We start from the raw sequence: 25,309 nt of genomic DNA on the forward strand, positions 1-25,309 counted from the left end.
GACACACGCACACACACACACACACACACACAAACACATCCCCCCGGTTGCTTCAGACCTCCATCTCAAAAGACTGAGAAGAAGCTGCCCTTTCTCATGTCTTTGGATCAGATGTTAACCATCTAAAATAAGAGGCACAAAAACAGAGGCACTTCAAATACGACACTTTATTCTTTTTCCTCCTTACACACAGCGTCAGCTATGGGAACCTGTCATCAGCATAGGACTCTGCAAGTCAGACGGCTTAGATGTCATCCTCTTGGTCTTCTTCTTCCTCCTCTTTCTGCTCTTCCTCTTTTTCTTCTTGGGTACTGGCTTCGGCTTGAGATCTGGCAAGGCCTTCCCCTTCCCTTTCCCCTTCCCTTTCCCCCTTCTCCTCTTCTTCTGGATCCTCCTCCTCAGCAACCTCATCATCATTCGGCTGATGGCGTAGCAGCCCGTGAGCCCTCGGCCAGTCAGCTTCCGCAAAACACCTTTCGCCACCAAGGCCCTCAAGACCCTCTTGAAGTAGCTCTTCTTCTTCTCGAGGTCGTATCCGGTGGCCGCCACACTCTTCTTGAGGGCTTGCAGGGAGACGCCGTGACGTTTCTCTCCCGAGGCCACCACCTGGAAAATGAGCTTGGAGACGCCGCGCTTCGGAAAGAGGAATTTCCAGGGGAAGGAAGGTTTGTGGAGCTCTCTGCCTTTCGTTTTGGACTTGGAGGTAGCCTTCAGGTGTTCGCCGGAACATGACGGCTGAGGCTCCCTTAAGGCCTGGTCTTCCTGATGTGCCGGGGGGTCAAAGATGTCCGCCGATATCTTCTCCTCTGAGCACTCCTCATTATTAACCAAGAAATCAATCTGCATTTCGCCTAAGGCACTCATCTTCTCCTTAAGCCTGGCTTGTGTTGGTACATCCCTACGCTACCTGCCTCGCAGCTGAGGAAGATGTTGGGTGGTGATATCCTGTGCAAGGCAGATATGACAAAGCCATCCTGCTTTGCCAGAGGTTATGAGGTTACAGGGGAGGGACTTGGACTAAATGGTCGCCATGGAAACAGCTTGGTGCATTGTGGGATCACAAGCCCCCTGTGATGCCGCTCCCATGTGATGACATCATCAACAAGTGCACATCTCTAGTCAATGGTCCAGCGACATCCCTATCCTGTTGCAGACCAGAATATTTATTTTATTCAGACACCAGCGATGTCCCCCACTGTGACCAAGGGCAGTAGGCCGATTTAGGCTGTGCAAGACAGGTGTCAGGCTCCAGGCACTTGGCTTTCTCCCCCGCCCCCTTTCGCTGCAGGACAAAGCGAAAGGAGTCCCTGACCACTTAAAGCGGGCATAGGCAAACTCGGCCCTCCAGATGTTTTGGGACTACACCTCCCATCATCCCTGACCACTGGTCCTGTTAGCTAGGGATGACTGGAGTTGTAGTTCCAAAACATCTGGAGGGCCGAGTTTGCCTATGCCTGATTTAAAGAGTCTTTAATGATCACAGCAAAGGAACAAAGCATCCATTCTCAGAATTGAAGGTGTTTCCCAATTCCCAGCTGGTGGGAAGTTTGGGAGATGGAGAAAATCTGATTCCCATTCTTTTGAGAGTAAATATCAATTTGAAAGAACTAATTTTGCCAAGATTGCTATCATAGTAGCAGGGAACTTGAGCTGACCTACAAAAAGGCTTAAAATCCATTTTCTCTCTTTGATTTTTATAAGAGACATAAAGTCCAGAAGGAGTGATATACTTTACTCTGGAACTTTAAAGTCCCCTCAGAAATTTGCTCCTGGGGCCATGGACCCCCTGCACCCCATGCTACACCACTGCATGGAACACACAGCTCCACCACCCCCAACACCACTCCCCACTCATAGCCCATTCACTGAGTATCCACCCTAACTAGTTTGCAAGGACATCAGCATCTGTTCTCATTTGTTTGCAGGAGATTAGGCAACGTTGCATCAAGCAGATGTTACACACTTGCCGACACGTTTTCACCGTCACTTTCCTAAAGTCCAAGCTTTGGGAGAAATGGGTTTGTCGCAAAAGAGCTCCAGATAAATGCTAAAATTTGCCAGCCTGTGGTTGAATCTCACCCAGAAATATCAACTGTCTGGAAGTGACCTCAGCCTGTCTAATGGTGGGGCTGGCCCTGTAGTCATGGCACGTAAGGCAGGAATTTCAAAATGATTGCAAGGATTTGGTCAACAGAAGAAGAAATTCATACATTCAATACCCGTGACTGATATATAACGCTGACGTGTGAGTTTTGCTTCATCCACATTTTCAAATAAGGTGTGTACTTCGGATCGCCTCACTTTTAAAAGACGACAATAGAAAATACAAAAAAGGGTGTGGCTGAAAGGGGAAAAGCAACTTCTGAAATACAGACACTGGGTGTGGGGTATGTGGAAGTAATGATTTCACATTTTCACAAACCACTCACATGCAAATGGAGGCACTACTACTTACTCTGAGGTCTTCTGGTCCCTTTTCTGCCTACAATTTAAAAAAGGAAGAAAACTGGGGTTAGGTCCAATTTGGCAACAGAAAACCTTTAATTTAGTATACTCAGGGCTGTACCAAAATAACAACCGTCCTATGGTACTCTAGCTCAACCTTTCTCAACCTGTGGGTCCCCAGATGTTGTTGAACTACAACTCCCATCATCCCTAGCTAGCAAGGCCAGAGCTCAGGGATGATGGGAGTTGCAGTCCAACAACATCTGGGGACCCACAGGTTGAGAACCGCTGCTCTAGCTGAACATTTTCTGGACCTGTCCTTGGTAAATCACTGTTGGATTTTAAACCCATTTTTGCCTTTTGGGAGACTGTGACCATGTTTGCAGGTCACATGGAAGTATGGTGTAGGGCTGGTGAACAACTAGCCCTCAGGTTAATTGAATTTGGCCCTCGGGCTGTTTTTTACATGGGTTGCACTGGGGACCTCAACCCGATATATAACCCAGCGTGGCCAATGGTCAGGAATGATGGAAGTTCCCATTCAGCAACATCAGGGGAGCCAAGGTTACCCTATGGTAAGCAGTATCCCTGCTGCCTTAAACTGCCTTGCCATTGCCGCCCCTTTATGATTTCCCAGGGTTCTAGAATGCACAGGAAATTCCCATGATATCACCGTCTGGCCTCTTTAATAGCAGGAGGTTCAGCTGCAAAATGGCCTTTGCTGGGAGCTCGGGAGAAGAAGGGTCAAGGACTGGCAAGTCACTGACCAGTGTACACTGGAGTGGCAGAGAAGTGGGGCAGTAGCCTGACTCGGGAGAGGCGGTCAGTGATTTGTGGGGAACTGTACCAGCCTGGAGGCAAGATTCAGAGGGAGGAGAAGCTTCAGAGCTGGAGGGTGGAGCCACAGGATGGGTCAGAAGAAGAGGAGGAAGAGGCAGGTCAGGCAAGTGAAGGCCTGAGTGCTTCCCCACCTTCTCTTGCAGCACTATCCCTCAGTACTAGGAGGGGACTGAAAAGGGAAGTTTCCACATAGGCATAGTCCCCAGCTGTGTGAATGTAGCCCATTGGTGGAAGATACAGAAAACCCCAATTTCTCCCCTCCCACACCCCCTTTGAACTATCGTGAAATGTCTTACAGACACAGAACTACCAAAAGAAAAGACTGTTTATGTATGCCACGACAGCAGCAAGGATGCTCCTAGCCCAGGGATGGGAAAAAGAAGAAGTACCGACCAGAGAAGAGTGGCGGACCAAGCAGATGGTATATGCAGAGATGGCAAGACTGACGGGAAAGATCAGAAATCAGGAAGACCGAGTATTTTCAAAAGACTGGAATGACTTTCTAACATATCTGAGAGATCACTAAAAACAGTTCAAATCATTGGCAGGAATACAGTGACACTCATAATGTAACATTGGGTACTATGATTATATAACAGATAGAATACAGTAAAGTATGCAGGAATAAAATTTAGAATTGGAAACCATGGAGAGAAGGAAGGGGGTCTCAAGGTTCAAAAGAACCTTTTTTCTTTCTTTTTAACATGTGAAAATGTTGTGTTTATGGTGTGTAACTATTTTGTAATGTACTACAGTAGCAACTCAGGTTAAGTTAGCCTCGGTAACGTAAACTTCAGGTTGCGAAAGCGGCAAACCCGGAAGTGTTTCGCTGTGTGTGCATGTGCAAAAGTGGTCTACTGCTGCGCGCATGCATATAACAGTGATCCTCAGGTTGTGAAAACCTCGGAATCCGGCCAGACCTCTAGAACGGATCCCAATCACACCGGAGGTACCACTGTATTATGAAATGCCCACGGGAGGCTGTGGTCCTCCCTCAGACTCAAACTTACACGCCTTCCCGTCGGCAGCACATGATGTAGGCCAGGAGGAGAGCGAGGAGGAGCGCCAGGAAGAAAGGGAGGAGGAAAGTGAGCAGGAAGTCGCTGAAGAACTCCCTGTCGGGGGCGTCATCCGGAGGATTGAATTCGCTGCCTTCCTCTAGCACTCCGTCTCCATAGATGGTCACCGCTTCCGTGGTGTTTATATTGGTGAGGTCTATCTGAGAAGCGGAAAAAAGGGGGTTGGAAGGACGGAGGGGGAGTGAGCATCTCTGGGATGGCCCAGCGCATGCCACCACCCACTTTCTCCAGCGTCCCCTCTCACCAAGGTGAGGTTGCACCAGTCGATCTGGAACCGAGGGCTGAAGGTGTCGTAACAGGTGAGGGCCGGCTGTTGCAGCAGTTTGCACCGGTTGCGGTTGGCAGGGGACTTGACCTTGGTTAAGCACTCGTTGAATGGCTCCTTGGAGCCCACCTTGATGAACACCCTGCGAGAAAGAGAGAAGGCCGCCGAGACCATATAACACCAGTCCTGAAAGACCTACATTGGCTCCCAGTACATTTCCAAGCACAATTCCAAGTGTTGGTGCTGACCTTTAAAGCCCTAAATGGCCTTGGTCTCAGAGCTGGACCTCAGTGAATGATGGGGGGTGGAGATGCTCCTTCAGGTATACTGGGCCGAGGCCAAAGGAAAGCAGAGTGATATGTTTGGCACCAGCTGGGCTGCAGGAGTTGCTGGAAGGAGGCATAAAAGACACCATCCGACTGTCTTAGGGACTCCACTCTGGATTTGTGTAGAGTTTACTCCTAAGCCTTTTATTCTCCTGAAATATCCCGCAAGGCAGCGGAAGTTTTCCTTCTCCTAGATGGGCTACCTTCCCTGGTGGATGAGCCCCATCTGCCCCTCACTTCCCTCTACAGCTCATGCAGAAACCGCCTTCTTGACCATTGAACCCACACTTGGTCTTGTCTGCTCAATCCGCTGGAGCCTGTCTTCGCATGCAGGGGAAAGTTCTTATGTGGGATTTGAGAACCTTTGATATTGGGCAATACAGAAGAGGCTTTCAATGAGCAGCTTTCCGATCTGCAGTGCTAGCAAGCCAGAAAATGCGTACAGTTGAGCCTTGCTAGTCAACAGATAAATACTCCTTTTCCTGTTATTTGGCCTCCCAGTTTACAGTTTCTGAGGGAAGTGGAACTACCAAGTGGGGCCCCTCTGCGATCTTCGCATCTGTCAGGCATGGAGAGTCCACTTCCCCTCTGGTAACTTCTGGTAACTTTAGGGATGCGGGTGGCGCTGTGGGTTAAACCACAGAGCCTAGGACTTGCTGATCAGAAGGTTGGCGGTTCAAATCCCCGCAACGGGGTAAGCTCCCGTTGCTCGGTCCCTGCTCCTGCCAACCTAGCAGTTCGAAAGCACATCAAAAGTGCAAGTAGATTAATAGGTACCACTCCGGCAGGAAGGTAAAACGGCATTTCCGTGCACTGATGTGGTTTGCCAGAAGCGGCTTAGTCATGCTGGCCACATGACCCGGAAGCTGTACGCCGGCTCCCTTGGCCACTAAAGCGAGATGAGTGCCGCAACCCCAGAGTCGGTCACGACTGGACCTAATGGTCAGGGGTCCCTTTACCTTTACCTTATATTTTATAGTTCTTTTATACGTGTATATTTTTATAAGTTTATACAGTACCTCGGATTAAGTACTTAATCCGTTTCAGAGGTCCGTTCTTAACCTGAAACTGTTCTAAACCTGAGGTACCACTTTAGCTAATGGGGCCTCGCGCCGCCGTGCAATTTCTGTTCTCATCCTGAAGCAAAGTTCTTAACCCAAGGTACTATTTCTGGGTTAGCAGAGTCTGTAACCTAAAGCGTCTGTAACCTGAAGCATCTGTAACCTGAGGTACCACTGTATTTTATAGTTCAGGCATCAGGTTGCAAGCAAAAATCCACATCCCTCCCCAGGGAGAGCAGTTGGCTTCTCTAACTTTTGCCCCTTCCCCCTTCCGCAAGATAATAGGCACCAACGGGAGGTCCCTCCTTCTCTCTGCAACCTTTGTTCTCTGATACATTTGGATCTCCAAGTTCGTGGGGAGGGAGTGTCCCCCACGCTTTCTAATGACGTCTCTGCAATCTGTCCCCTCCCTTCTGTTCCCTGTGCCATTATCTCGCAGCTAGGTAACTCCTGCCTAAACTGCTCTGTGTCTGTCTCGGCTTCTGAGACAGCTGTAGGCAAGGGGGGGAGGGTGAATCTTTCCCCTCCAGCTCCTTTTCTGAGAAAAGCTGCTCTGCTGGGAATGCATCCCCCATCCCTCTGCTTCAGACCATTCCCTGGCAGAATCTGAGGAGATTCTGTAGGAAAGGAGGCAGCTTTTCCAGTACAGTGGTACCTCAGGTTACATACGCCTCAGGTTACATACGCTTCAGGTTACACACTCCGCTAACCCAGAAATAGTGCTTCAGGTTAAGAACTTTGCTTCAGGATGAGAACAGAAATCGCGCCGGCAGCGCAGTGGCAGCGGGAGGCCTCATTAGCTAAAGTGGTGCTTCAGGTTAAGAATAATTTCAGGTTAAGAACTGACTCCGGAACAAATTAAGTACTTAACCCGAGGTACCACTGTATTGGGGACCATTTCTACAGCCTGTGAGAGACTCCCCTCCTCTTACCCTTCCTTCCGGTTTTCAATGGGCAAAGGTACCCGGCCTCCCCGGTCCAATGCTGAGGTAATATTGACGACGGTCAGGCCATCTTGTTCCCACATGCTGTCCACAGCTTGCTGGAAAAGATCCTGGATATCTGCTGGCAGTACTTCCTCCACGTCCCAGTTCTTCACCAGGAAGTCAGCCTGATATGGCATTTCTCCATCTACAGAAAGAGTTCAGAGTTAGGGTTAGGGTTAGGGGATATACACATTACTTCCCGCCACAAAAAGTCCTGGTCCGTCTGCCCAGCCCACCTCTGTCTGCCCCAGCGGTGTAGCGCGGGTTGTCAGCACCTGGGGCAAGGCAAGTAATTTGCGCCCCCTAACCCCTAACCTGCCGCCGCTGCCAGCTTCTTCTTGCTGCTGCCTGGTCTGGTCTGGTGTGGTTCTCTCCCGCGCTCAGCACTGCGCTGGGCGGCCGCTGCACTGTCCCTCCCCCAGATAGTCCCTCGCTCTCTCTCCGCACCACACGCCTGGCACCCACCCCCTCCACAGTGGGCGGCGACCCAGCGGCTCGGATTGGATTCGCACAGCCAGCACTGCAGTGAGAGAGAGTGAGTGAGCCAGGTAGGGGCAGAGAGCTGCGAGTGCACCCCCCCCCAGATGTTGCGCCCGGTGCGGCCGGCCCCCCCTGCACTCCCCACTGGTCTGCCCTCATCCAGCTGCCGCATACGGGGATCGAACCTGCAACCTTGAGAGTTAACAGCACTGTGCTGCAAAACTGACCTGATGGGAGCCTGAAGGGCCCTGCCCTGCTCCCTGGCTTGGGGCGGGGCCTGACAGGCTCCATAAAGGACTGCTGCTGCTGCTGCTGCTGCTGCTGCTACTGCTGCTGCTGCTGCTACTGCTGCTGCTGCTGGGCAGAGAGGCCTCCATTTTGTTTTTAATTGCTTTTAATTTTTATCTATGTCATTTTGATGTATGCCATTTGATGTATGGAAGTGAGAGCTGGACCATAAAGAAGGCTGATCGCTGAAGATTCTTTTGAATCGTGGTGCTGGAGGAGACTCTTGAGAGTCCCATGGACTGCAAGAAGATCAAACCTATCCATTCTGAAGGAAATCAGCCCTGAGTGCTCACTGGAAGGACAGATCGTGAAGCTGAGGCCACCTCATAAGAAGAGAAGACTCCCTGGAAAAGACCCTGAAGTTGGGAAAGATTGAGGGCACAAGAAGAAGGGGACGACAGAGGACGAGATGGTTGGACAGTGTTCTGGAAGCTACCAGCATGAGTTTGACCAAATTGCAGGAGGCAGTGGAAGACAGGAGTGCCTGGCGTGCTCTGGTCCATGGGGTCACGAAGAGTCGGACAAGACTAAACGACTAAACAACAACATGTCATTTTAAATTGTGATTGATATTAATGCTTTAATTTAATTTTAATTAATTTTTAATTTGATATTAATTTTTAGTCTAAGATTGTATGATTTATGTGGAAATTGTTTCCCCTTTGGTTGTGTACTTTTTGATGTGTTTTATTTATTGTTTATGACTTTTGTTATGTTGGTAATTATGTAAATCTTGTCCTGTTGTAAGCCGCCTTGAGCAGTGTTTTAACTATGGAAAGGCGGCGTACAAATAAAATGATGATGAAGATGATGATGATGATGCTCTAACCAACAGAGCAGACTAGGCTCCACAACCCACCTTTTTGTTGGGGATAATTTTAGACGAAAATTCCCAGGTGTCAAAAAAGGTTATTTATGTATGCCACAGCTGCAGCCCGTATTTTGTTAGCCCCAAAATGGAAAACAAGCGAGTCCCAACTCAAGAAGAATGGCAACTTAAACTGATGGAATATGCGCGTCGTTCAGATCTAACTTATAGAATAAGAGAACAAGAAGAGAACATACATTTAAGGAAGATTGGAAAATGTGTATTGAAGTGGTACTGTCTACCATTTATGTAAAGAAACACCTCTTTTTCTCACTTCTGCCCTGTTCATTCTTTGACTTCCACAAACTGTCCCTTCTATTTAGGGTCTAAGCCCATGATCCCATGTATCGGCTGACTCCCAGCAGCCAATCAAATCTCTTCCTCTGTGGATTGTGAGCCTAGACCGCTCAGTTGGTTAGAGCGAGGTGCTGATAACACCAAGGTTGCAGGTTCGAAACCTGTATGGGACATCTGCCATTGCAGGGGGTTGAAGTAGACGGTCTTCTTTCAACTCTGCAATTCTATTTTTTTTTTTTAAAAAAAAAAGATATTTATTAAAGTTTTTTAAAAAATGTAACAATGAAAATGAAAAATAAAAAGAGACAAAATACAAAATACAACATAAAAACAGTTAAAAAACAAATAATTTTCCATAACATATCTTCCTTACACTTATTTCCCCAGACCTCCTCATACCTCCCTTCTTTGTATTCCACTTCAATTTGTTAGTTCAGCAAATCCTTACCATTAAGCTTTTACCCATTTGTAAACCTTTTTTTCGTATCTCCTAAAGCATTACAGCTGGAAACCCCTTAGTTTCTATCCAACATCCTTCTAACATTCATTAATTTTACAATATTTCTGTAAATAGTCTTTAAATTTCTTCCAGTCTTCTTTCACTATCTCTTCTCCCTGATCTCGGATTCTGCCAGTCATTTCTGCCAATTCCATGTAGTCGATCACCTTCATCTGCCATTCTTCCAGAGTGGGTAAATCTTGTGTCTTCCAATACTTTGCAATGAGTATTCTTGCTGCTGCTGTTGTAGCATACATAAAAAAGTTCTGTCCTTCTTTGGCACCCATTGGCTGACAATGCCCAGGAGAAAGGCCTCTGGTTTCTTCAGGAAGGTATATTTAAATACCTTTTTCAGTTCATTATATATCATTTCCCAGAAAGCCTTAATCTTTGGGCACGTCCACCAAAGGTGAAAGAATGTACCTTCCGTTTCTTTACATTTCCAACATTTGTTATCGGGCAGATGGTAGATTTTTGCAAGCTTGACTGGGGTCATGTACCACCTGTATATCATTTTTATAATATTCTCTCTTAAGGCATTACAAGCCGTAAACTTCATACCTGTGGTCCATAACTGTTCCCAACAACTCTGCAATTCTAAGAAAGGGAAGGGAAGGGAGGGCTCTCTCAAGCCACTTTCCCCATACTGCTCAAAAACTGATAAACCTCTATCATGCTCTTTTGCTGTCCTTTATGCTAAGCTTAAAAGCTTCAATTTAGCCTTTGCTTGCAGGCAAAAGCGCTCCAGCTCTTTGATCATTTCCCCCTAGCGCTATTACATCCTTTCGAGACAGGGAGATGATATTCTATTTGAAGCCACACTGCAGCCGCCTGGCAGAAAGGCATTGCGATGCCTGCTAAGTTTCCCTTCCAGTTCCTTTCATAATCGCTCCAAAGCCTGACGCGTCATTTGACACATACTTGCAGAGCGATAATCCTGAGCCCGTTTACTAGAGAAAGAAAGAGCTACGGAACACAGCGAGGCTTATTATTCCTGAGTAAACCAGTACAGGGGGGAGATTGGATAGCTCAGTCGGTAGAGCATCAGACTTTAAATCTCAGGGTCGCAGGTTGGAGCCCTACATTGGGCAAATGATTCCTGCATTGGACTAGATGACTCTCATGATGGTAACTTCCAACTGTACAGTTCTATGATTATGCAGTGGGGAAGGAAGTTCAGTGGAAGAGACTTTAAATGGATGTGCTTTAAATATATGATGTTGATCTACCCAGATACATGTTTAAGGGCAAAAAGTCTAGGGTGGAGGGGACCCCTCACATTTGCCTCACGAGGGTTTCACATTTGAGCTGTGGGCAGGTAAAAACACAGCTAGATTCTTGGACCCGTAAAAGGAGTACTGGGAAATAATCCACAATGAATTGAAAAAAAAGTGCTTAGAAGTACTTTCCCAAAAAAACCTGAGTCCTTTTTGTTGGGGATAATTTAGATGGAAATTCCCAGGTGTTAAAAAAGGTTATTTATGTATGCCACAGCTGCAGCCCATATTTTGTTAGTCCCAAAATGGAAAATGAGAGAGATCCCAACTAAAGAAGAATGGCAACTTAAACTGATGGAATATGCACAGCTTGCAGATCTAATTTATAGAATAAGAGAACAAGAAGAACATACATTTAAGGAAGATTGGAAAATGTTTTTTGAATATATGGGGGGAATTGTGTACACTTGTAAATGTTGGCAGCAGTAAGATAAATTCAACAGTGTAAATAAGTTTTGTCGGATGTAATAATGGAATACTGAATGGTTTAGTTTATGTAAAATATGCAGGGATTTATGTTATGCAAAATGAGCCATGGAAAGAGAAGAAGGGCAGTCATTGACATTTTAAGGTTGTTTAAATGAGTATTCTAAAGTGTAAAACAGAAATAAACACACACACACACACACAGCTAGATTTGATTCCTCATCACTGGCCCAGGAGAGGGCCAAGCCATCACTGGCATCAATAAGCCCAAATAATGCATATATATATACACTGGGCCTAGATGGATTTGGAAGTCTTCTCCAACTTTCCTGGCTCAGGTCGACATCTGCTCACCCACCTTCCCCCAAAAACCCAACAAAGGCCTTTCATGGGAGTCCAGGCAGTGAGGATCTGCACCAAATTTAAGAACAGCTAAGATCCAGTATCCCCATCAAAGTCAATCGTAAGGAGATAAAGGTTGAATTTGCCCCATATACTTCATAGAGGAGGGGGAATTACCTGAAGATGGGGCAATTGTGATGATCATGGTTTGCCTCGCAGTCTCATAGGTATATCTGTTATATGCCTTCACCTGTCACAAATAAGAGAAAGAGACTTGGGGGGTTAATTTAATTTTTCTTTAAAACACATGCCCAAACACACCGGACCTTCCAAATGTCCCTATTTTCCAGGGAGAGTCCCAGATATACAGAAACTGTCCCAGCTTCTAATCTGATCCCAGAATGTCCCGCTTTTCCTTAGGACACCCCTATTTTCATTGGAGAAATATTGGAGGGTATGGCACACACACGCCGTTGTATCTCAGCCTTCAAAGAAAAGAAAAAAACAGGTTTCCAATAAGGATAACAACAGCAAATAAATAGTTTCTGGGCCGATGGCTACCACAAAAGCTGGAAGCAAGGCAATCATATCCTGTGTCTGAGTGGAGCTGGCTCTTCAGAGCTGGTACTGGAGATATCTGGTTACAGGTAGGTAGCATGGTTGGTCTGCCGGAGTCAAAAGAAAATAAAAAAATTCCTTCCAGTAGCACCTTAGAGACCAACTAAGTTTGTTATTGGGATGCGGGTGGTGCTGTGGGTTAAACCACAGAGCCTAGGACTTGCCGATCAGAAGGTCGGCGGTTTGAATCCCTGTGACTGGGTGAGCTCCCGTTGCTTGGTCCCTGCTCCTGCCAACCTAGCAGTTTGAAAGCACATTAAAGTGCAAGTAGATAAATAGGTACCGCTCCGGTGGGAAGGTAAACAGCGTTTCCATGCGCTGCTCTGGTTTGCCAGAAGCGGCTTAATCATGCTGGCCACATGACCTGGAAGCTGTACGCCAGCTCCCTCAGCCAATAAAGTGAGATGAGCGCCGCAACCCCGGAGTCGGCCACAACTGGACCTAATGGTCAGGGGTCCCTTTACCCCTTTACATTCTGCATGGACTGGTTGCATAGCAACATGTACAAATGGTTTTAGGTACCTACGAGGCCCATAAATTACCAGATAGCATATATTCAACACCAAAAACAGTGACCATTTATTGTTGACAAAGGACAGCTGGGCATATAAAGGGCCCCATTACCTTCAGTAGCTTAGGGCCTCATCAAACCTAAATCTGGCCCTGGCAGTGCCACTCCCTGGATCTGACAAGGGGCTCGACGGCAGCTTCAAAATGTGTCTGTGTCCACTGGGGGGCAGGGGCGGGGATGAACAGGGGTTAATTTGGTTTGAATTTCAGTGCAGATCAACTTAATTAAGTGCTTGTCCACACTTACATTTGCCAGTGATTTCTAGTCATGGGTTTTAGCCATGCCCTCCAATATTCCTCAGATGAAAATAGGGATGTGCTCTACATCAGTGTCCTGCTGCTGGTGCCATCCTGCTGGGGCAGAGATGCAGTTGCAGCGGCCAAATCCATGCCACCAGGTTGCCCCCAAGATTCGGCGGTGGCAGTGGCGTGTGGTGCACGTGTTTGACGTCAAGATTCTTCCCCCCCCAAAAAAAAAATATCTTGGGAACTGTAGCTTGTTAAGGGTGCTGGGGATTGTAGTTCTGTGACGGGCAAACTACAATTCCCATTGTGTGGTGTGTGTTTTGGGGGGGCATGTGTTATAAATATGCTTTAGCTATAGGATGTGGGCATGACTTCAGACTCAACCTTGACCTGGGCTTCTGCCCAGGATGCTCTCAGGTAAGTCTTGAGCAAAATCGATGACCACCCCCCTGTCCGTCAGGGAATTATAAAACATGCACGCACCTCAATTGTTTGCTTGCCGAGTTCTTTGCTTGTGGGGGACCCGTAGAGATAGCCCGTCTGGTAGGGGGTCCGTTGAATGTAGCGCAGCCAGCGGGGCAAATCTGGGTGATCCAGGAGATTGGTGTGGAAAGTGACAGGGGCCTCAGGCAGCTCTGTAAGATTTCAGACCCAAATTGAGCTAGTGTTGTGCTTCTTCTGCCCTCCCTGGGAAATGGAGATGCTATCCTGCAGCTTGGTCCTTGAAACACCTAGGCTACAGTGTATAGGGTTGATCTCTATGGAGGTACGACTGACAACAACAGCAGCAACACAGTGGTACCTCGGTTCTCAAACGTAATCCGTTCCGGAAGACCATTCGACTTCCAAAACGTTCGAAAACCGAGTTGCAAAAGGCTGGGTGCAAGATCAATTGAGAAAACTGAAAAACACGCAGCGGAAGCTGTTTGACTTCCAAGGAACGTTTGAAAACGGAAGCGTTTACTTCCAGGATTCCAGCGTTCGGAAACCGAACATTTTAGATTGTAAACTCCCGGGGCAGGGACCTGTCCTTTTGTAGTCTTGGCATCAAAGAGCACTTCACACAAGCTTGCTGCAGATCCCTCTTAGGATTCAGCTGAAATAATATACTACTGTGATTGACAAAGCAGAGCAGCTGGCTCCATGAATAATAATAATAATAATAATAATAATAATAATAATAATAATAATTACTACTTTGTTTTGTTAATCACAGCAACATATATAGATCTAGGTACACAGACACATGCCGTTATGTAGACAAAACCGTATCTGTAGAAAGGCAACTAGCTAATTAACTGTGCCTGGGATGGATTGAAAGGAAACTGCTCCTGGTCCCTTACCATTTTCATCCATGGAGGAGGGAAAGGCATCCTTAAAGTCGTCTATTTCAAACTCGTGGACAAAGATCTCCCCAACCACAGCATAGAGATTGAGGACAGGGAGGCTGACAGCCAGCGCCCGGCTGAAGAGGAGCCCTAGGACAGAGCAAAGAAGACACATGATTAGATCCAGAATCCGGATTCATATGACACAAAAGACAAACTCTCAATGTTCTCCACTGCCTTTTGCTTTTCAGCAAACTGAGGATTTTTGCACAGCCCAAGACGGAGCTTAGCATCGCTGGGAAGCCTGCACACTCTACCGAAAGAGTCGTCAAAGTTGGTTATTATCTGTTATGTACTGAAGTTCTCACCCTGGGCCAGCAGGGGGATACTGTAGATAGTTATGCAAATGAAGGATTGAAAGTGACGTTCAGTGATTGGATAGTTTTAGAAAGTTGCTACAGTTACGTTGTTCTGGAGTTCTATATAAGCAGGCTGACTGAGCTCTTTAGTTCAGTTCTGTTCTGGCCTTTGAATAAACAAGAGCTGTTTGAAGAATCGCTGTGTCGTCTGATATGTTCGCCCACAACTTAACATTATCCACTTTGGAACATGACTTGGCTGAGCTCGTAATGCCCAGAATGCTTCTTCGTCGGGCAAATGGTTTCTCAGTCCTCTGTAAATTGACATTATTGTGCTAGGCTTGCTTTTCATTTCCGCCGACTGCCTTTATACCATTATACTGTAGCGTTTTGCAAGTTGTTTTAATTTCCCCGTTATTTTAACTTTTCGTAAACTGCCCAGGGGGCTTTTTGCAGGGCGAGACAGAAATCCCTAAAATAAAATAAAGCTAGGGGCAAGCTTTCAAACTGCACATGTGTCAAACCAAATTGGCCTTTGTTTGATTCATTCTTCACCTCGTGTGCTTTGTTCTCTGACTCTGCCGTTCGAATGATGGCTGTTTCCTTTTTCTTCTTCCTGGCCTTAATAGGGTTGGGACATCTAAATGTTGATAAGGCAATAGATTTTTCTTACCCTTTGCTTCTTTTATACCCAAGACAACTGGTTTTTCCTTTTCTTTTACAGTATTGTCCCTGGAGAGAAATTGTCACTTCCTTGCAAGAGCAAAGCTCATTTGCAGTCTGATTTAATAACATTCATATCTTGCCACCACATATGACACAATGCAGAAGGGTAGTTCAGGGTCTTGTCAAACACAACAAGTTTGATATATCTTGGTTCATTCATAGATAAATAGATAGATAGACAGACAGACAGACAGATAGATAGATAGATAGATAGATATAGATATATATGTTTTATAATTTAAAGTACTCATTTTTACAGCCTTAAGATATCAATGACTTCCCTTCTTCTCTTTCCATGGTTCATTTTGCATATCATAAATCCCTGCATATTTTACAAAAACTGTACCATTCAGTACAGTGGTACCTCGGGTTAAGAACTTAATTCGTTCCAGAGGTCCGTTCTTAACCTGAAACTGTTCTTAATCTGAAGCACCACTTTAGCTAACGGGGCCTCCTGCTGCCGCCACACCGCTGCAGCACTATTTCTGTTCTCATCCTGAAGCAAAGTTCTTAACCCAAGGTACTATTTCTGGGTTAGCGGAGTCTGTAACCTGAAGTGTCTGTAACCTGAAGCGTCTGTAACCTGAGGTACCACTGTATTTCGTTATTACTTCCATCATAATTTATTTACACTGTTGAATTTATCTTAATGCTGCCAACATTTTCAGCTGCACACAGTTATTTCTCATATATTCAATAAACGTTTTCCAATCTTCCCTAAACATATGTTCTTCTTCTATATTTCAACTCTGCGAGTTGTGCATATTCTGTCAACTTAAGTTGCCTTTCTTCTTCGGTTGGGACCTCACTTGTTTTCTATTTTTGGGCTAACAAAACATGGGCTGCAGTAGTGGCATACATAAAGAACCATTTTTGACACCTGGGAATTTCAGCCTGAATTATCCCCAACAGAAAGGACTCTGGGTTTTTTTGGGGGGGAAGCACTTTTGAACATTTTCCCCCAATCTATTATGTATCATTTCCCAATACTCTTTTACCCTTTTACAAGTCCACCACATATGAAAAAACTTTCCTTCAACCTCTTTTCTTTGCATCTCCAGGACTTATCTGATTCAGTCTTACACAACTTAGCAAGCCTACTCGGAGTTAAATGCCACCTGTAAATCATTTTCAAGTAGTTCTCCTTGGTTCCCCTTTCTTAAGCCCTTTCCTCAAGTATTTACCCCTGTGACACATGCTACACTATGGAAAGATCCCACACGTACCAGTAGATTCTGCTAAAGTTACCCACTTGGTTATGAGAAACGCCACATGTGCGATTAATGTGCATTCTTTAGCAGGATTGTGAAACCACATTACAGTGGTACCTCGGGTTACGTATGCTTCAGGTTACATACGCTTCAGGTTACAGACTCCACTAACCCACAAAATAATACCTCGGGTTAAGAACTTTGCTTCAGGATGAGAACAGAAATTGCGCGGTGGCAGCAGCAGGAGGCCCCATTAGCTAAAGTGGTGCTTCAGGTTAAGAACAGTTTCAGGTTAAGAACGGACCTCCAGAACGAATTAAGTCCTTAACCCGAGGTACCACTGTACTCCTCAGTTTTGTTTTGTTTTGTTTCCATTCCTGGCTCCTTAGTCAACGTTGGTGTGCCAGCTGCTGCTGCTGCAAAGAGCATTGTTTTGAAATGCAACCGAAAGCATTTTTAAAAGATTTTGCCACTGCTGTGGCATGATCCCCTGCTCTCCCTCACAAATATGGCAACAGCTGTCTCTGCGCCAAGCGGCGAACGAAAGGGGCTGCAGCCTGAGCCTAAAATTAGAAGGCGTTGCAAAAGTGAGGCAGCAAGAAAAAGCAGGCAAACTTCCTGGTCCCCAAGAATTTTAGGCACACGGGTCCTGCTAAAATTGTACCGAAAGACACACCGCAGGGTGAAAAACATACATGTGGCTACTTCTTTCTTGACCAGAGTGGAGCTCTTCTTTAAAAAAAAAAGTTTGATAGTGTCTGACCAACATCTCTTCCCGTGGCTACTCATCCTGTCTTAAAACAGGTCCTTTGGTATTCCCATTCCAATTCCTATAAGTGGATCCTAAATATAAAGGCACACAAACACACAGACACCCTTTGCTGCACAGCAGATTCCTTTATGCTCCCATATAAAATCCAGAAACTTGCCTGCAAGGAAGCAGCTCACAATCAGGCGCTGTCCTGCCATCTTTCGAGAGGAAAGTTTTGATCGACAGAGGCAGGTTGCGATTGCAGGCGGTGGGAGGGTGTGTGTGCCTTGTGTCAGACAGAGGGGGTTAGGAGAATGGGTGTCAGCAGAGTCCCGAGCTTCAGGCCCTGTCGCTGCCTCAAGGGGGCACTGCAAGACTGCCAAAACAGCAGGCGACGAGATGGTCCCATTGCTGAGCAAAACTGCAGGATACAGACTGCACTAGCCACCCCTGTAGAAGCCACTTGCATGGCTAATATCATGACGATGTAACACAGCAAGGTAGAACAGATACTACAGGCTGTGTGAAGCCTGGCAAACGGAGGGTTAATCCAGACAAGACAAGGGTGCACCTTGGCTAGAAGGAAAGGATGTAGCTCAGGGGTAGAGCGTCTGCCTTCTGCAGCAAGTCCCAGGTTTGATTCCCAACATCTCCAGTTAGGGCTGGAAATATCACCTACCTAAAACACCCGACAGGGACACGGGTGGCACTGTGGGTTAAACCACAGAGCCTAGACTTGCTGATCAGAAGGTTGGCGGTTCGAATCCCCGCGACGGGGTGAGCTCCCGTTGCTTGGTCCCTGCTCCTGCTAACCTAGCAGTTCGAAAGCACATCAAAATGCAAGTAGATAAATAGGTACCACTCTGGCGGGAAGGTAAACGGCGTTTCCGTGTGCTGCTCATCTCGCTTTATTGGCCGAGGGAGCTGGCGTACAGCTTCCAGGTCATGTGGCCAGCATGATTAAGCCGCTTCTGGCAAACCAGAGCAGCGCACGGAAATGCCGTTTACCTTCCCACTGGAGCGGTACCTATTTATCTACTTGCACTTTAATGTGCTTTCGAACTGCTAGGTTGGCAGGAGCTGGGACCGAGCAACGGGAGCTCACCCCGTCGCAGGGTTTCAAACCACCAACCTTCTGATCGGCAAGTCCTAGGCTCTGTGGTTTAACCCACAGCGCCACCAGCGTCCCTTGAAGGTGCATGTATAAAGCTACTAACCTGTACACTTTAATCCAGCAGTAATTCCCATTGAACTCACTAGGACTTACTTCTGAACAGAAATGTATAGGGTTGCAACAGACACCATTGTAGGAGAAGCGTGTGAGAATGAAGAGTACAGACCTCTTCTGAAATGATGGCTGTCACTATGGATGAAGGAGAAATTGAATTCAGTCCTCATTTAAAGCCAAATCAATCAAAATTGCACTTTATGAAACAATGTGGGAACTGAAACACAGACACCCTTCAAAATTCACATTCATCCAAATTTTGCGATGCCGTTCTCCAACCAAACAAGGGTTACAAAAATCTGCGTGTGAGTGAAAATAATGTTAAAAATGCATTGTCTGAAGGAGAACTGCTTGCCAAACCATGTACATTGCCCACCCAAAACTGTATTAAAAAATGTGTTTATTAGGAGAAATTTGCGGTAAAGTAACACTTTGAAAAGGGGATGCGGGTGGTGCTGTGGGTTAAACCACAGAGCCTAGGACTTGCCAATCAGAAGGTTGGCAGTTTGAATCCCCGTGACGGGGTGAGCTCCCATTGCTCGGTCCCTGCTTCTGCCAACCTAGCAGTTCGAAAGCACATAAAAGTGCAAGTAGATAAATAGGTACTGCTCCGGCGGGAAGGTAAACAGCATTTCCGTGCGCTGCTCTGGTTCACCAGAAGCGGCTTAGTCATGCTGGCCACATGACTCGGAAGCTGTATGCCGGCTCCCTTGGCCAATAAAGTGAGATGGGCGCCGCAACCCCAGAGTTGGTCATGAAATCCGTCTTCCTGGCAAAGCTCAGATCCGATAAAAAGGCTAGCAAACCTTGAAGTGTTCAGGATTTTGGGATGTACCACAGCTGTTTGAGAGAGCAGACCAGCAGATTGCAGATTGGGAAAGGTTATGGAAAACAGATTTGAAATTCATGGCATGTTGTATGCTAAAAGAAAATCATATGGAAATGATGTACCGGTGGTATTTGACTCCTAGTTAGTTAGCAAAAATTTATAGAACAAGTTCAAATACCTGCTGGAAATGTAGAGAAAAAGAAGGTACCTTCTATCATATGTGGTGGTCGAGTAAGGTAATAAAAGCTTTCTGGGAGATGATATATAATGAAATGGGGAAAAAATGTTTAAAATAGCCTTTGTTAAAAATCCAGTAGCTTTCTTATTACGATTTATACATACCGTCATCCCAAAGGAGCAGAAAATACTTTTTATGTACGGGACAACAGCCTCACGGATGCTACTAACCCAGAGATGCAAAGAAGATGAAGTCCTGGCCAGAGAGGAATGGCAAACCAAGCTGATGGACTACACTGAAATGGCAAAACTGACCGGGAAGTTCAGGAACCAAGAAGACAAAAACTTTTTTTAAAGAATGGGATTTTTAAAAAACTTATCTAAGAGACCACTGTAAACTGAAGAAAATATTAGCAGGATTTGAACCCCACTTGTAAAGTAACAAATACTATGGACAATATAGGTTGACATAAAATATAGAATGTGGAATAATTGTTTAGTCGTGTCCGACTCTTCGTGACCCCATGGACCAGAGCATGCCAGGCACTCCCGTCTTCCACTGCCTCCCGCAGTTTGGTCAAACTCATGCTGGTAGCTTCGAGAACACCGTCCAACCATCTCGTCCTCTGTCGTCCCCTTCTCCTTGTGCCCTCCATCCTTCCCAACATCAGGGTCTTTTCCAGGGAATCTTCTCTTCTCATGAGGTGGCCAAAGTATTAGGGCCTCAACTTCAGGATCTGTCCTTCCAGTGAGCACTCAGGGCTGATTTCCTTAAGAATGGATACTATGGACAATATGGGTTGACATAAAATGTGGAATAATATGCAGTTGTAAACATTGACAATAGAACCCATGGAGGGGATGGGGGGAAGTCTCGAGATTCAGAGTAGTCTCTGTATACAGTGGTACCTCGGGTTACAGATGCTTCAGGTTACAGACTCTGCTAACCCACAAATAGTACCTCGGGTTAAGAACTTTGCTTCAGGATGAGAACAGAAATCTTGCTCTGGCGGTGCAGCAACAGCAGGAGACCCCATTAGCTAAAGTGGTGCTTCAGGTTAAGAACGGTTTCAAGTTAAGAACGGACCTCCAGAACGAATTAAGTTGTTAACCTGAGGTACCACTGTATATGGATATGCATTTGGAATGTTATAAATTCATATTTGTAAAAGAGAGAGGGAGAGAGAGAGAGAGAAGACCAGCAAATTGAGCTGAAGAAGGAAAGATTTTGAAAGCCAGGGCACTGTAAGAGGAATGACGAAGAGAGGGAGGAGCTGGAAAGATCTGTTTCAAATCTAGGCCATCCCCGACAATCAAGGACACCTGACACTGAGGGACAAAACAGCTAAAAATGCCTTTCGTGTAACTGTCTCCTGATGTCTTGAGTCTCCGTGTGACGGCTTGGTTTAGGCTGCAGAGAGTTACACTTCCTGGTGCTTACGTTCCCAAGCACCCTCGCTGATTTCTTTTTTTAAAAGATGGTTTTGAGACCGAGGGTCTTTCTAGAGGTTACCCCTCTGGTCGGGTGGGGGTGGGGGCAGCTGCCAGCTCAGCGCGCATCCTCAGAAGCACTCTGCGCATGCTGTTCTTTTCTGATCATTCGACATGTTTCCGAGTGGGGTCACCATGGCAGCAAAGTGATGGTTTCGTGAGTCGGGTCCAGCGGCTCCTGTGCTCAGACCGGGCCACGTCACACGGCGGGGGTGTCCCCATGCCCGACCTAATAGATTGCAGTCCTCTTATTTCAAGGGCTTTCAGATGGCACTCCGCTGTTTGAAGGGGTCTGCTATTTGAAGGGCTTTCCATCCAAGTAGGGTTTAAAGATGCAGAGCGGAGAGCAGGAGGGGACCTTGAAGTTGCCCACCAGAATGGACAGGCACACAGGAAACCCAATCGACACTCCTTCCCCCACTGTGGTGTGATGTACTGAACTTCTATTTAAATCATAGTAATAACGTCTAAATTTGGATCACCGCATGTAAATTAGGCTTTGCAATCCTCTTGTGCAAATCTGTGCCTGCTTTTGTCGGCTTTCTTTAGTGATAAGTAACCAGCCGCTCACTGTGGGTTAAACCACTGAGCCTAGGACTTGCCGATCAGAAGGTCAGCGGTTCGAATCCCCGCGACGGGGTGAGCTCCCGTTGCTCGGTCTCTGCTCCTGCCAACCTAGCAGTTCGAAAGCACGTCAAAGTGCAAGGAGATAAATAGGTACCGCTCCGGCGGGAAGGTAAACGGCGTTTCCGTGTGCTGCTCTGGTTCGCCCGAAGCGGCTTGGTCATGCTGGCCACATGACCCGGAAGCTGTACGCCGGCTCCCTCGGCCAATAAAGCGAGATGAGCGCCACAACCCCAGAGTCGGCCACGACTGGACCTAATGGTCAGGGGTCCCTTTACCTTTACCTAACCAGCCGCTCTATCCCATGGTCAAGGGTATTCCTTAGAATCACAGAACTGTAGAGTTTGAAGGGACCCTGTGGGTCATCTAGTCCAACCCCCTGCAATGCAGGAATATGCAGCTGCCCCATACAGGGATTGAACCTGCAACCCTGGCGTTATCAGCACCATGCTCTAACCAAGTGAGCTATCCAGGCTTTAAAGCACTAAATAGGAAACGGATGACCCTTTACTGGAGGATTGGACCCCAAGACCCATATGATCATAGAGCTGCAAGGGACCTCTAGGATCTTTTAATCCGACCCCCCACAATTGAGGAATACTTCACCTCATGTGGGGCTCAAACCCAGGATCCTGAGATTAAGAGACTCATGCTCTACCAACTGAGCTGTGATTTGCTGCTGTGCCACTCACACAGAGGTGAATCTACTATGAAACTAACAAAGCTTAAGCTTCGAGGCTCCTGGTTCCAGAGGAGCTCCAGAAGCGACTTTCATTGCTTAAAAGCTTTGGGTCTAGTAGACCCAATTTGAGTCGCACGACTCAGTCTGATTCATTTTTTGTTGATTCAACAAACCCGAAGTTTGAGAGTCAGTAGCACGGACGTTGTAAAGACGTGGTGATCTGTTGTGGAACAACCCCATTGGAGAAGATAACAGTGGTTTTTTTAAAAAAAGGTAAAGGACGCCTGGACGGTTAATTCCAGTTAAAGGCGATTATGGGGTTGCGGCACTCATCTCACTTTCAGGCCGAGGAAGCCAATGTTTGTCCACAGACAGCTTTCCGGGTGTTGTGGCCAACAGGACTAAACCACTTCTGGTGCAACGGAACACCGTGACAGAAACCAGAGCACACGGGAACGCCGTTTACCTTCCTGTTGATGCAGTACCTATTTATCTACTTGCGCTGGTGTGCTTTCGAACTGCTAGGTTAGCAGGAGCTGGGACAGAGCAACGGGAGCTCACCCTGTTGTGCAGATTCGAACCGCCGCCCTTCTGATCGGCAAGCCCAAGGGGCTCAGTGGTTTAGACTACAGCGCCACCCAGACCTCATTGCTGGTTGTGAAGGAGTCCCCAAAACAGTTCAAGCTTCAGGGCTACTAAAATATAGGTCCACCACTACACTCACTTACATCTGAGCATGCACAAAGTGCTTTTCCTTCGCCGTGGGGTAACCACAGTATTTGCCCTCCAGCATCTGGGAAGGAGGGGGGAGTCTCCAGAATGGGAGAAGTGGCATGCTCCAGGAACAACTTGAGTTTCATTGCTCTTTCTTTCATTTTTTAAAAAATAAATTCAGTCTTAACTGCAGGCCTTGACGGAACTGATCTTGCCGGTGGGATCTGAGTAGATGCTTGCTGCTTCGGGTTTCTTTCTAGGATAGTATCTGAAAGCAGGAAAAGACAAAGAATCCATGTACTCAAGACATCGATTCCATAAAACATATTTTGTTGCATTGTCCAAAATATGAGCAAGCCAGGGCTGAACTGATACTACCCTTGCTGGTACCTTTCCTGGGAAAATCAGAGGCTCACTATGTTAGGTTCCTATTGGAAGACCGGAGTATCAGGATTTTTTTTTATTAAAAAAAAGAGCTTGAGGGGGAGATGGATTTCCATATATGCACAGAGGAGGTGGTTGCACTGGAACCAATTAGAGCACATAGCGCATGTAAAACTCATCTTGATGCCCTACTCCTTCACACCTCTCCCACCTAAAGCCACAGCTCTGACCCCCCAGTCCCCAAAGCACCTTCCATTACCCGCAAGCTGTCATATTTAGGTCAGCAAGTTTCCTCTTCTCCCTTAAGGAGGAATGTCAACATGTCCCAGTGCAGGCAGGCTGCATTCAGAGATGCCAGCCAACCTTTACAGGAAGAGAGCAGTACTGGTTTTGTCCTGCTGTGTGTGAGCAAGAGAACAGATCTGCTGGGGTTTTTTGTTTTTTTTGTTTTTAAGGTGAATGACAGTGATCACCACTAGCTGATCTCGCCAGTGAGGCTGTGTGCCGTTCTAAAGGCATCTGCTCTCTCTTCTACAGATTGAGAAATGGGACGACAACAAAAATCCAGTTAGGCATAAGCGTTTGAGGCAGCAGAGCCAATGGCCAGGGATGATGGATGTAGTCCAGCAACATCTGCTTCAAAGGTTCCCCACACCTGAAATAAATAAAGGGCACTGATGGGAACGTTCTGAACTGTACCTGCCATCTCTCAGCCATTATGATTTAAACTGTTTTATAATCTATTGAGTTTACCACTGTGATGTGATTTTATTGTTGGAATCGCACTGACGTTGCAAACTGTCTCCAATTAAGTGCTCAAAGCAGAGGCATGAAAATATTAAGCCATGGGTAGGGAAACTAAGGCCCAGGGGCCGGATTAGGCCCAATCGCCTTAAAATCCAGCCCGCGGACAGTCTGGGAATCAGTGTGTTTTTACATGAGTAGAATGTGTCCTTTTATTTAAAATGCATCTCTGGGTTATTTGTGGGGCCTGCCTGGTGTTTTTACATGAGTAGAATGTGTCCTTTTATTTAAACTGCATCTCTGGGCTAGTTGTGGGGAATAGGGATATGTTCATTTCCCCCCAAAAAATATAGTCTGCCCCCCCAAGGTCTGAGGGACAGTGGACCGGCCCCCTGCTGAAAAAGTTTGCTGACCCCTGTATTAAACGCAGGGAGGAAGATAGCGAGATTACCGTTGTGCAAAACACAACCCAAAGCACTCTGCGAATTAAAATTTGCATTGTATTAAGTAAGGCTAACTAAGGGTGCTTCCTGATAGGGGATTAATATCGTAACCGGGTCACTCAGATATCACAGGCAGGAAATTGGCAATGGGTTTTTTCGGTGGAATCTACTGGGTTTGCTGTGGAAAGGGTAAATCCAGATTAAATGGGGCCGGGTGGGAAATGCAGGCAAACCGTTTGGTTGCTAGTAATGCTGTTTGGACAATGTGGGAAAAGTTTCAAGAATAATCTGCCCCTTCCCACACAAAAAAACCCACCTTCAGATTAATAGCTAACCGTTCAGCTATAAAGGTTGCGATCCCTCCTCACAGTGCACTGAGCAGGTGAGTGCTATATGCTACCCTTAGTTTGACACAAGACACACTATTCCAGAACCATTCCTTTTGGAAAGCTATTTTTCAATGGACCATCTGGTCCGCTTGATGCAGGGACAGGGGAACGGGGACAGGACCGAGCATCGTTAATCAATAACAACAACATGTGTCTGTCTGCCTTTAAAACCAGGTACAAAATGCAGCTGCCATGATGTTCTGGTGGGCCAAGTTTTTGGATTGAATACCGTGCCATTTGCTTGGGTTACCTATTTGTTTCAGGAATTGGTTGAAATTGCTGGCTTTGAGCAAATGATGTTCTAAACCAGGGGCGT

At 46.5% G+C, this 25,309-nt stretch overlaps 2 protein-coding genes across 2 annotated transcripts in view; both read right to left on the reverse strand.

Moving 5' to 3' along the window:
• The window catches only part of SGCA (sarcoglycan alpha), a 29,713-nt gene extending 12,137 nt beyond the window's left edge, over positions 1 to 17,576 (reverse strand). Inside the window, exons 1-8 of the mRNA XM_081166693.1 lie at positions 17,467 to 17,576; positions 14,257 to 14,391; positions 13,397 to 13,548; positions 11,657 to 11,729; positions 6,949 to 7,147; positions 4,609 to 4,771; positions 4,296 to 4,504; positions 2,456 to 2,482 (exon numbers count right to left, since the gene is read on the reverse strand). Coding sequence (XP_081022819.1) covers positions 2,456 to 2,482; positions 4,296 to 4,504; positions 4,609 to 4,771; positions 6,949 to 7,147; positions 11,657 to 11,729; positions 13,397 to 13,548; positions 14,257 to 14,391; positions 17,467 to 17,506 — 998 coding nt within the window. The 5' untranslated portion in view covers positions 17,507 to 17,576. The remainder of the gene's footprint in view (positions 1 to 2,455; positions 2,483 to 4,295; positions 4,505 to 4,608; positions 4,772 to 6,948; positions 7,148 to 11,656; positions 11,730 to 13,396; positions 13,549 to 14,256; positions 14,392 to 17,466) is intronic.
• On the reverse strand, positions 150 to 1,051 carry LOC308571294 (uncharacterized protein). The gene has a single exon (XM_081166919.1). It carries the CDS (start codon positions 862 to 864, stop codon positions 196 to 198), a length of 669 nt encoding a protein of 222 aa, XP_081023045.1. The 5' UTR covers positions 865 to 1,051; the 3' UTR covers positions 150 to 195.
• Positions 17,577 to 25,309: the final 7,733 nt, after the last annotated feature.

This window comes from Podarcis bocagei (genome assembly GCF_964188305.1).
Source record: "Podarcis bocagei genome assembly, chromosome: 13".
In the NCBI taxonomy this organism is placed as follows: domain Eukaryota; kingdom Metazoa; phylum Chordata; class Lepidosauria; order Squamata; family Lacertidae; genus Podarcis; species Podarcis bocagei.